Source organism: Pituophis catenifer, unplaced genomic scaffold, assembly GCF_029215685.1.
Source record: "Pituophis catenifer annectens isolate HBS135680 unplaced genomic scaffold, rPitCat1.0.hap2 SCAF_3, whole genome shotgun sequence".
Taxonomy (NCBI): domain Eukaryota; kingdom Metazoa; phylum Chordata; class Lepidosauria; order Squamata; family Colubridae; genus Pituophis; species Pituophis catenifer.
Genome location: NW_027256883.1, coordinates 125,208,272 through 125,221,515, shown reverse-complemented (window position 1 = coordinate 125,221,515; position 13,244 = coordinate 125,208,272). Strand labels below are relative to the sequence as shown.

The 13,244-nt window shown below is 37.2% G+C and overlaps 1 protein-coding gene across 3 annotated transcripts in view; it reads right to left on the bottom strand.

Moving 5' to 3' along the window:
* The window catches only part of VAV3 (vav guanine nucleotide exchange factor 3), a 181,596-nt gene that overhangs the window by 55,439 nt on the left and 112,913 nt on the right, over positions 1-13,244 (bottom strand). For 2 of the 3 annotated variants that reach the window (XM_070939336.1, XM_070939338.1), the window contains exons 16-17: positions 7,686-7,787; positions 6,211-6,308 (exon numbers count right to left, since the gene is read on the bottom strand). In XM_070939336.1, coding sequence (XP_070795437.1) covers positions 6,211-6,308; positions 7,686-7,787 — 200 coding nt within the window. Of the gene's footprint in view, positions 1-4,775; positions 4,802-6,210; positions 6,309-7,685; positions 7,788-13,244 lie in introns of all 3 variants that reach the window. The other variant, XM_070939337.1, reaches the window with a different exon arrangement.

Genomic DNA, 13,244 nt, shown 5'->3' with positions numbered 1-13,244 from the left:
TAATATGCACTCAAAAGTAACACACAATTCAAGACATGAGTGGACATGCCCTTTATTTTATTTGAATAGCTTCTCATAACATGAAATATGATTCTCCTAATTTGACAAGAGAGATGTTGTAATGCACAAGCTAGGATTGTTTAATTTTAGGCAGTTATCCAGAAATTTCTTCTTTCCATTGCACAACTGAAAAACCGACCCCAAGTAGACTATTATGCAAAATGGTTTTAAGAACCTACAAATCTTGTTGATGCATCCCACCACTGATGTGTGAAAAATGGGTCTTATGTCTACAGGAAGATCGTAATGAGAGATAGTGAATTCTAGTCAGCACAATCTTTTCAGATAAAGGTGAGGTTGTGGGATCGCCCATTTGCACTCCAGACAGCTGTTCCTCATGAGCAGACTGTAAAAACTGTCAGCATAAGCTGATGAGTTGAGTGTCTAGGAGTCAAAAGATTTCAATCAAGCTCACAGTCATAATGCAAAGTATATGAACACAAGGTACACACAAACCTCGCTTTCTTAAAAACTTTTGGATGTAATTAATTTATAGTTAAAGAGAGCTATTCTGATTAGAAGGATAGGAGAATCAAACCTGGGGAGTCAACAGTCTTGCATGTTTTTTAAGTGGGCTTTTCCCATGCTGCTGAGAATCAAACTGATTTTCAATAAATGGTTGCTAACATGGTATATTAATTTTCAGATCCATACGCTTCATTGCATTTTACAAAGACCTTGGCAAAATGGAGTACACATATTATGCATAAGTAGATGGGAAAACTAGAGCAAGTGGATGAATTTATGTACTTTGTTTTACTATAGACAGGGAAATAGAGGAAGGAAGGTGAATTCATACAAATGCTGATCATTGGAAGTTAGTACAGGTAGTCCTTGACTTAAACAGGTTACTTAGCAACCATTCAAAGTTACAATGGATTACCTTGGGACTACTAACGACCCAGATTCAAATTTCTGATACTTGGGGTGGGGGGGGTATGGTCACCTGACTGACTTGTTTTACGACTATGGACAGGTTCCATTACGATCATAAGTTGAGAACTATCTGTAGTCTCTTGTGAGAAATGAATGTTCGTCCAAGAAGTCAAAGTGGCTTTTAATGCTTTTGCTCCTTTTCGTTAAAAGAATTGAGAATTGGGGCACATCAGGAGAAATATAAAAATAAACTGAATGCTGTGGAAATAGGAAACTAAAGTGCATGTGGTAAAACAAAACAACTTCTTGATAGGATCAAGAAGAAAGGATCATGCAAAATGAATGAGGTTGGCATTATGTTGAGGGTGAAACACTGAGTATCTTGGTTTGGTCTCAGAGTTAAAGAGTGAGAGTGGAATATTCAAAGACTGCGAAATTTGTGATCAAATGGAGTTCTTCGGATCCTGAAAAACAGACTCTTTAAAAACAAAAAGACACTGAATTGTCACAGGGACACAGTGGAAACAAAGATGGTTTTCAAGGTAGAAAGATATGGAACAGTATTAGCTGGGGAATTCTGGGAGTTGAAGTCCACACATCTTAAAGTTGCTAAGTTTGAGAAGCATGGGTGTGAAAGGATAGAGCAAATAAGAGTTTGTGCAAATTAGATTTAATTAAATTGCCTTTTCTTTTATTTTCTTACCTCACACTTTGAATTTCGGTTGCTTACCACCTTTTTATTTCATATTTGCACTTTGCATATTGTTGTTTACTCTAAAAACAAACAGTATGCTGGATATGTTCCTTTTTTATTTATTTTTTTTATTATTATTTTTTGGTATCCATAGCATTTTTCAAAATTGTATTTTTAGGTCTTGTTCCACATGAAAAAGCTGCTGACTTCTGCTTTAAAAATATACCTAAATATATAAAACCTCAACGCAAAAAAATACCTAAATATGTAAAATCTAAATGAAATATATGTGCACACTCATAAGAAATTATGAGGTTACATCTGTCTGCTGGAAAAAATTCAAATTTACCTTTGCATAATACCCTAAAAATCAAAAGAGCTGAGTGTTTTTCCATTTTTTTGTTACGTATTCTTTGAAAACAAAGGCAAAGGGATTGGTGTAACATTTTCCACCAGGACCGCTAGTTCCTATTTTTTTTAGCATAATTACTATTCTGTTTCCAATTAAATTAACTGCAGTTTACTATTGATCTAATATAGTAAGGACTTTACAAATTAAATTTTAACAAGGTAGAATTTAGGCAATCAGGTCTAAGCTATACTCAGTGAACGTGTCCAGGTGTTGCCATTCACTTTAGTTCCATTAACTTAAAAAAATATTCACAGTCACACCCTATACAGTCTTCAGACCTGCTGACTTATGTGCTTATATAAATGTTTTTCTGGAAGGAAATCAAAATCTATCTTGCTAAAACAGAACACAGGTGTGATTAAACAGTGCTAATTAAGATTTTTTTAACTTCCCCTTTGCAGGCAGTTATGTCATTTATATTTATAAAATAATAATCACTGTTAGGAGGTCAAGTTATTTTTTCAGGAGAGGGATCAATAATCAGACACTCAAAACAGAAATCTATTAGTGCTTTAGATAGTAGTAGACTTTTTCTAGATTATTAGTAGGCTTTTTCACCATCTAAAGGTTTGGCAGTGAAACTTAAATCTCAGCAAGCTTGCAACTTCCTTCCATATCAATTCCTAGAATAACAGAATTGGAAGGGACCTTGGAGTCCAATTCCTGCACAAACAGGAGACTCTATACCCGTGATGGCGAACGTAGGCACGCGAGCCCTCGCCCCAGCTGAGCTGTATATACATCCAACAGGAACAGGAAGTGCCTTACAGGAGCAGATAGAGGTAAATCCTAGAGAGGCAGGAAATGCATCACTGAACAATGGAGATGAATGCTAGAGAGGAATAACGCTGCATACAAGGCAGACATAACATCTGTAACAGCGTAGGTGTAGTTGTAGGGAGCACCTACAACTGATGATGAAGGGAGAACAGCTGACTCTAGCACTCTCTAGATGTGTGGACTTCAATTCCCAGAATTCTCAGCAATGGCCGTGCTGGCTGGCAAAATCTGGATCCTGCACTTAACTTATCTAGAGAGCATTACTCTGTTTGGGGAAAGGCAGTGCAGAGAATTGGGGGGGGGGGTATTTCAGTCTCATCACCAGAATGAGTGATTGATACAGAATTGATAGCTGTAGCATTTCACTGAGTTATATTTTGAGCATTAACCCATTATTTTAAAATAATGAAATGCAAGTATCTGGCTGCTTGCTATATTCTCTGCAAAACAGCAATACAAGTCTGGAAAATAAATCAGTATTCTTAACTAGCAATTACCAAACAGGATGATCAGCTATGGAAGCATGACACAGCTCCATTCTCTCAAAACAGAAAGCAGACAGGTATAAAACCAGTGGTGGGATTCAGCCAGTTTGCACCACTTCGGGAGAACCGGTTGTTAACTTTCTGAGCAGTTTGGTGAACTGGTTGTTGGAAGAAATCATTAGGGCAGAGAACCGGTTGTTAAATTATTTGAATCCCACCACTGTATAAAACCTGTCATTTTGGGGAAAGATTTTGCACACTCCTAATACTTATCCTTTCTTATCTTACACAACATTAAAATGTACAGTCCTGTGATTTGCCTCATCAATTGGTCACAAAAGTTTGCAGATTTTCTCTCAAGTCCTATCATGGGTGAAATAATTAAATGATTTCTATTCAACTGCCGGAGGCAAAGATCACATGCAGACAACTTCATGGATTAATGAATAAATTATCATATTACAACATCAAAGATGCAGGATGTTCTTCTCCAATTTATTTAAAACTTCTGACCTGATTTTCTAAAATTAGAAAACTGCCCTATTTAAATGATCAAATTATGAACAGAAGACAGGTTGATCTATTATTCTGTATACCTGCTGGAAGGGCTTTGTGAAAAATTTAAGTTGCCATGTTTGGTTTCAGTAATCTGAGTAAAAAATAAAAGCTTACTCAAAATTCCAAATGGCCTCCACATAAGGTTGTGAACAGTGGAGTATCTAAACCAGCATTTATGTTCCTTTAATGGTCAAACAGATGCTTTTGAGAAGATTAAATAAAGGCAAAAAGGATATAATTGCTTTCTGCCACTTTCACTGTCATGTCTAGAATCTACTATCTACTATTCCGACCTATGCTTAGTTCATAAGATTATTTATCAAAACTTCCTCCCTGTAAATGAGTACTTTAATTTCAACTGTAATAACACAAGGGCTATCAATAGATTCAAACTCAATGTAATTCACTCTAATCTTGATTGTAGGAAATATGACTTCTGCAATAGAGTAGTAAATGTCTGGAACACTCTACCTGATCCTGTTGTTAGTCTCTCTAATCCCCATACCTTTTATCTTAAACTGTCTACCGTGGACCTTTCATGTTTCTTAAGAGGTCCCTAAGGGGGCGTGCATAAGCGCACCAGCGTGCCTACCATCCCTGTCCTACTGTCCCCATTTATATGTAATCATTCTATGTCCGTGATGGCGAACCTATGGCACGCGTTCCACAGGTGGCACACGGAGCCATATTAGTGGGCACGCCAGCTCAGCTCTGGGGCGCATGCGCGCACCGGCCAGCTGATTTTCGGGCCTTCTGGGCCCACCAGAAGTAGAGAAACAGGCTGTTTCCTGCCTCTGGAGGGCCTGGGGGGGTGGGGAAGGCCCGTTTTTCTTTCTTACCTGGCTCCAGATCCTCTCTATGTATCTGGTAACGGCAAAAACAGCCTTTCCCACTCCCTTGGAGGCCCTATGGAGGCTCAAAGGGCCCATTTCCCCACTCCCGGTGGGACAGGAAATGATGTTTTTTCCTGTCCCCGGCCTCCAGAGACTCCTAGAGAGGCTCCTAGAGACTCCTAGAGAGGCTCCTAGAGACTCCTAGAGAGGTTCTGGAGGCTGGGGACAGCAAAAAATGTCACTTCCTGTCCCACCGGGAGGTGGGAAATGGGCCTTTTCAGCCTCTGTAGGGCCTCCAAGGGAGTGGGAAAGGCTGTTTTCGCCGTTCCCAGATACACAGAGAGGATCTGGAACCAAGTAAGAAAGAAAAACGGGCCTACCAGGCCATCATGTGCCAGGAGCTGGGGGGGAGGGGGGAGGGGGTTGCGCAACCCTCCCCCGCCCCCCCCCCTCTCCTGGCACATGATGGCAAAAAGGTTAGCCATCACTGTTCTATGTGTTTATGGCTATGTTTTGCCTATTTATATCCTTTTATTTGTGCCAATTTTATTTCGTGTGTCCATGTCTATGTCTATGTTCCTTGTACTTGTTGACACATCAATAAATAATTTATAATAATAATAATAATAATAATAACAACAACAACAACAACAACAACAACAATAATGTGTTTTGGAAGTAGATGACCATTTATTTATTTGTATCCTGCCTTTATTATTTTTACAAGTAACTCAAGGAGGTGAACATACTCAACACACCTTCCTCTTCCAACTTCCCCATAACAACAAACCTGCAAGGTGGGATGAGCTAACAGTCTATGACTGGCTAGGTGAAAGTTACCTAGCTGACTTTCACGTGTAAGGTGGGACCAGAACTCATGGTCTCCTGTCTATGGAGATTCTCAGTCATCCAGGTCGTGCTTGTCCCAAATGTGCTTTTTCAAGAGGCAACTAACTGGTCTTTGTGCTCTGAGCTGAAGAAACATCTTGATGAGAAGTGAAATGTCTTCAAAGAAAAACCAGAAAGTCCAGTTGACTCTTGAAAAATCATGGTCTCCTGCTTTCTAGCCTGGTACCTTAACTACTAGACCAAACTGCCTCTATGATGATGATTATAAGCTATAATTAACGGTTGCCTTCTCCAATTTATAAATTCCTCCAAGTAAACTTCTGAATACTCACAGTGACCACTCTCAACAGTAATCCCTTCCAAAATTTCTTCAATGAGAGATCAGAAAGGGGGGAGCTGTAATTTGAGAATTATAGGAAGTTCTATCAGATACCTAGATCTAATTATATGATTCCTGGAAGCTCCTTACGGTATTCCAGTGGCTCTTCGCTTCACAGTAAATTGCAAAAGGTACTGATTCCCCAAAAGCCATTATAGCAGTATTTATAAATATATTAACACAAAAATACAATAAACACAACTTAAGGGAAATTAAGTCTTAATTAAATCTGGCAAATTTATGACCTAATTAAAAGAGAATTCCAAACAATGCAGATGACTTACCAACTAAATTAACTCTGCAGTTGTCGAGTCTTCCCAAACATTCTTTGTGGACTCCAGCCCCACACTTCGAACATAAGTAGCCTTGATAAAAAGTTCCCCTGAAATATAAAACGGTATGGAAATCAGAAGACAATTGGTATAATATAACAAACATTAAAATATGAAGCAGTTTAATATGTGTGGCAAGAATGCATTCATATATACTTCCAGATGCTTATATAGTAATAAATCCCTGAATACCAATAACCAGCAATGCTTTTTTGTTTGTTTGTTTTTGCAAATCTAATGGATATTGATTACTTAAGCACATACATTTTTGGAAGGTCAACAATCCACAATAGTGTGATCATTCCAAAACTTTTTTTCTGCTCAGTATATCTGATTTTAGTGTTGATCAAATCCTGGACTTGGTATTGAGACAAAGCTCTGGGATGTTAGGAGTGGCAACCTCAGACTCTTGATGATATCTGTTACTTTTAATGGCGAGAGAGAGAGAGAGAGAGATGTGTAATCACAATAAATGTGGTGACTATGCAGAGGCTGCTCATATGACACATCGCTCAGTGAAGTTTATTGCTGCTATATATTCAGAGCTCATGACTATTGCACATTATCTTCACACATTATGACAACACAACTGTATAATATGTATGTTTATAATATTATATGTTGCTTCATGTTTAAAAACGGTGGGGTCATATGCACACTTTACTGTAGATATTGCTTTTGCAGGACTTTATATTTTACAGGATATATTTTGTAGGAAAATATAGGATACTTTTCAAGTAATCTAATCATAATAGACACGGATGTACTATTTTTCTTTCAGTCAAATGAAATCATGCTTAATTGCACCCACTTACTATTTTAATATTTTGTTTAGCCTGCTTTCTTATAGTATAGCTACCCTGCAATCCCAGATTTGTAAAGGCATATTTCTCTCAAGGGGGAATACAATGCTAAGTATTCTTTTTAATCAGTACTGTATTTTTAATGCACAATATTCAACTATTGGAATCTTTCTGGACTCAAAGAATGTAGTATATGACATGTCATGTAGCATTTGTATTTTTTTTTAAAAAAAAAAAACCCATTTTCTTCTTAGCTTTCAATGGCCTTAGTGGAAAATAATTCTTTGTTTAAGGTCAATTTGAAAAGCAGCATTTATGAGTTTAAAAGCAATGAACTTAGAAAGCAATATAACAGCTACTAGTAGAAATTACACTTTACAAAACAAAATAATACATCACTGATTTTGCACACAATTATCACTCAAAAAGAGGGAAATGTTTACTATTTGAACATATTACTTGGATTCATGCTAATGCTGAATTATACAGCTATTTGTAGAATTTAAGTCTTGCTAGCTTTAAAAGAAAGGTAGAATCCACCCAATAATTTGATGAGTCTATTGAATCCCATTGTTTTTCCCAAGTGTAATATAATTTTTAGGCTTCAGCTGTTTTGACACTTACCTCAAAAGCATCTGACAGACTTTGCAGGATGTTACACGAGTGAAGGTATACATTTTAAAGTCATGTGTACTTGTTTCTGCAAACTGGGGCCTTATGTTTGACCTAGAATGTAAAATAGATTCTTTAATATTCATAAACATTAATAGAGAAATAATTCCATTTTCAAACCTAGAAAAAACTGCAGATAATGTTTAAATATGCATTTTAATAAGTTGTTGGGTATATTTGGTTGAAGACTCTGGGGTCTGTCTTCTCTCCTGCAGAAGGAGAGCCTTCTGTGCTTTATTCCACTGATATATTATATTATGTAATTTAGCTAAGCCAAAACCACTCTTGGTCCTTGTTTGCCTGTCAGGATCCATTTCGTTTTGTCGTCAGAATAATTGTAGAAATGACAAATAGCACAGTGGAACAGCCTGAAATTTGCTTCTTGTATCTTTTCTTGCTATCTGAACATTCTTTACCAGTCTTGGCATTTCTTATCAAAACTAAGGGGGAAAGAAGCCACTTTTGTACTGTGACTGTGAGGCAGGATTTATCCTAATCCTGATTTATCTTAGAAAGTTATGAACCCAATTATTATTTCACATCTCTGATTTCTATCCCAGGGCCAGCCTTGTATGACAGCCTTGTAAAGTTCTCAATTCACCAAAAAACCCCAATTAGGGCATTTGGGAAATGCAAAGATACTATCTAAGCAAAATATAATTTGATTGTAGTTTAATGCTAGAGTTTTTAATCTGACTCTCTCTCATATCTGAGCCAGAGCGTATTTAGAGAGCATTTGAGTCATAAATAAAATCTGGATCAGAACTGCCCATAGTATTGAATTTAAATCTTAGTGCATCAGGGTAATTCCTCAAAACAGCCTTTCAGATGTTTTGGATTTTATTTCCAATCAAGAGTCATGGCCAATGAGAAGTAAATTAAGAACTGCAGCCCGAAGTATCCATGACCTATCTTCACTAGAAGTTTCCTGATCCTTCACCTACTGTTTTCTCAGATTCCTGAGCCTGAGTACACTGCTTATTTCAACCATATCTTCATTAAGATCTTCCATATCTCCTTGAAGTTCATAGGTTTGGACTACTTTTGTTTTCTAGGGTTAAATGTGAGTTTTAATCCAAGTGAAAGCAATGCTACTGGAGCTCAGGGAAGTTTCTTTTATATCAATATTAATAACAAACTATATATACCATCAAACCTCCACCGTCTAGAGATGTAAAAAATGTCATGACTTCTATAGTCTTCTTCATATTGTTTACCGTCATGTGACGTCCATAATACACCTAAATGGTTTTGCTGTTTATATATTTCTCTAAAACATCCCACATTATCCATGAGACATACCTGATTTGTGCCTATTTTTAATGCTCCTTGTTCTCTTTAACTGCAGAAATCCAAGACTGCATTTCAAATATTTATTGGTTAACAAGGGGGACAGTAATACAGAATAGAATTCTATCAGTTGTATCATTTGCTGCTGTATAGATTTTCCAGCAAAAACTATATTTGCTCATATTGTCATCCACCAACAGACCTGTCTAAATAAGCAATTTAAAATGAACACATTGGTTGCTAATGGAACACATTATCCTTACGTGTGTGGCCTCCATGCACAATTTTTTTTATAATGCCAACATTGATTTCTGGTCACAGTAAAATGTAGGTTATATTACAATGTGGAACATTTATAGTTTTCTATTTTGCCTTTTCACATTAATAAGTGAGCAGAAATATTAAGAAAGTGCAAAGCTGCTGAGTAGTAGGCAGTGAATTATTTTTATCTCAAGCTCTTACACATAGGTTCTGCATTTTATGATAATTAGAAAGGCAAGAAGAGATTCTATTATGTTTATTATTTTTACCTACTCTTTTGACCACATTTGAAAAGCATCAGATTTGAGAAGCTGAGAAGATTTGTCACTGTTGTCTGATTTTGCCCATTTTTTGGTTTTGTTTTGTCAGTTAACTTGTTTTAAGTCTGCTGTCTTTAAAAAAAAAAGCTACATTTTTGCTAACTGAACTAAGAAGTATGTCTGTTCGCCCTGATCAGCATCAAGAGACTGATTGGACTGGGCTGGGTGCATCCTAAACTGGGTGCATCCTAAATCACAGTAATTTTCCAGCAAGTTTATCCTCTGTAAAGGCATGTTAAGTTATTTCCCTTTTTGCTTTTTAATATCACCCACCAGCCAAACTCTATGCCAGTGTTTCTCAACCTCCGCAACTTTAAACTAGGTGAACTTCAACTCCCAAAATTCTCCAACCATCTTAAAGTGGTCAAGGTTGAGAAACATTGCTCTAGGCCCAGTCCTTGCTTAATAATAAGATTTCATACGAGGCAGATCTTCATTGCAATGCTTCCACTTCCATTCATATGTAGCTGAAAAAATCTCAATTTGAGAAAATGACAATGCTTACAAATTCATCCAATTAAATCAACATCCTTCCACTGATCTCTATCCCAAATAACTTCTAGCTTAGGGCCGTTAGAAATATTCCGTAATCAACACAGGTCTATTCCCTAGATCAATATTTAATTTTCTATTCCTGTCTTCTCCTTTTTGCGTTCAATTAAAATTGGTCAACGGCAGGTTGAAAAGTAGTGCCATAATAATGACAAAGCAGAAATAAGAGCAGCCTCTTAGTTTCAGAGTCCATCTCCAGACATTCCCTACCTGGCTTCCCAAGCTAAGCATTTGTGGGAAATGCCATGAATATCTTCAGCCAAACTGCAGTTACCTTAGGTGGATGGCAGCTTCCCCACATGCAAGCCATCATGACAAACACACACTTTCTCAAGGTATACTTTTTCTTGTCCTCACAACCATCCTGCAAGTTAGCATAGATTGGGAGAGAGTGACTGTCAAAGCTTTTGCTTAAGTTTATTATTATATTTCCCCTCTCTTCAAATGGTGTGTGTGTGAGAGAGAGAGGGAGAGGGAGAGGGAGAGAGAGAGAATCTTACTTTTGGGTTAATATGAAATGTTAGCCTGATCACACAGTCTAATAATCTATTGTTCTCAAAAGTAATCCTTGGCTGAGGAGCCCTACAAGTCCCCCAAGACCCTCTCACAGGGTCAAAATCAAAATGGACAGATATTAAAGACATTTGCAAAAAATGTTTTAAAATGTAATTCTTGTCATTAAAAATACAGGGTTTTTCATGAGAAATATTTGTGTTAATCTCTACTATCTAATGTGATATTGCTGTTTTGACATGATTCAATAAATATTCTACAAATGTAAAGAGATAAAGGTTTCCCCTCTCCAGTCGTGTCTGACTCTAGGGGGCAGCGCTCATCTCCGTTTCTTAGCCAAGGGAGTCAGCGTTGTCCAATGAGAATTCCATGATTATGTGGCCAGCATGACTGTACACCAAGGCCCACTGATCACTGTTATCTTCCCACCCAAGTGGTACCTATTTATCTACTCACATTTGCATGCTTTCAAAGTACTAGGTAGGCAGAAGCTGGGGCAAGTAGCAGGAACTCACCCATCACACTGCACTTGGATCCTGAACCCAGGCTTTCAGCTTTCCAGCTGACAAGCTGTGTCTTTAACTATCGTATCCCACCTCTACAGATGAATAAATTTTAATTTTTAATACAGTATATGTTGGTAAATAAAAACAATACAAATAAAAGTTACTTGGGGTTCCATACTTTTTAAAAGTGGAAATGGGTGAGCAAAATGTTTAAGAAACATTCCTCTAGAACTCTCCTATTATTCAATATTTTTTTCAGGAATCTTCTGCAGTAAGTACTGATATTGTTTACATTTTATATTGCTATCCTGTGAGCACCAGAAATGGACTCTAAATATGTCAAAAGAAAAAGCAGTAATGCTAAGTAGATAACAAAATGTGCCAGTCCTGTTTTGCTATAAAGGAAAGGTGAATTCTCATATGACAATATAATGTGGCATAAACCATGGCTTTAAAAACTCTTTTCCTCATTTCAATACTTGACCAGACATTATGCACTGTGTCACAGGGGTTTATACAGTAAAATTATATGTCACTTCTTATAAGACTGAAATAATGTGATATGAAACACAAGAGCAGGATGTGGCAAATCATAAATATATTCACATATTTCCTACGGAGAAGGAAATGCATTATTTCAATGGTTCCTTTTTCATAAACAATTAAAATTATAACATTATGTTTATAGTAAGTCAACTTATATGTACGTCAACACTTTTAATATTCAAGCAATTTTTTTCTTGGAATACAAATGAGTTTGTGTGTGATGTGAGATATTTACTTGGTATAGTAGTTCAGGCACCAGGCTGGAGACTGGGAGACCTTGAGTTCTAGTTCCACCCTGGGTATGAAAGCATCTGGCTCACTCTTTCTCAGCTCTAGGAGGGAGATTCCAAAATCTTGCCAAGAAGACTGCAGTTGAGTCTTCTTGGCTGCAGTTGGAATGCATTGCATTCTGCAAGACTGCAGTTGGAATGCAATGAGTTTGCATTCCAAGAAGGAATTAGAAAATAAAAGAACTGATAAGAGCCTATTAGAAATATATATTTATCACTCGGTAATTTAGGATTGCACATATATACTGTTCAGTGTTTTCTGTCACTGATACCCTATCATTTTACATGGGATGTAATGCGATAGATAAATTAGATCAGATTGACAACAATCTCTTCTGTAATATTTAATTAAACGTTTCTTTATCGAAAACAACTATGCGACACCAAAGTTGTCCATGAAAACATAGCATGCCAGAATGAAAGCCCCATGACATGTTATTCTTCATATCATGAAATCATACAGGTAAATATTGTTGTTCCTGAAAATGACACTCTGCTTTTTACCACCTTGCACATGAGGTGGTTTGTACTTTAGGACTAAATATTAAGAAATACCAAGTCAAGTAAATTAGTTGATAGATTAAAGAAAAAGAAACAATATATCTTAATTATGTTAATTTTCAGTTCCATACTCCTTGTTGCATCGTACAATCAATAATGACATTTGCTGAAAATCATTCCAGTTCTCAGCCAGAAACACATCATCATCTTCAAACAAAAGTACATGTGCATTCAAATCCCCAATTTTGATACCTCTAGCAGATGTCATACAATAATACATACAAGTAACCGTTATACATTTTTCCATAAATACATTAAACAATGGTGGGTGGGTGTACACACACACACACACACACACACAATCTTCAAGTCTGTGTTTACTTCTGCTAATGGCCTGGACTTAATCTCTGCAGTCTTCTTGGCAAGATTTTGTAATTTCCCTCCTAGAGCTGAGAAAGAGTGAGCCAGATGCTTTCATACCCAGAGTGGAACTAGAACTCAAGGCAGTGGTGGGTTCCTCCCGGGTCGGTTCCGGTTCGGCCAAGCCGGTAGCGGTGACGATATGATGTCACCGAACAGGTTCTCCCCCCCCTGCCCTCCCACCCCCCCACCCCCCCCACGTTATTCTTACCTTTTATTTGGTCCCACCCCCAATCTATTGCTGCCTCCTGAGTCCCAGCTGATGACTAGAGGGAAAAAAACTGTTTAAACTCTTGCTGCGGGGCTTCAAAG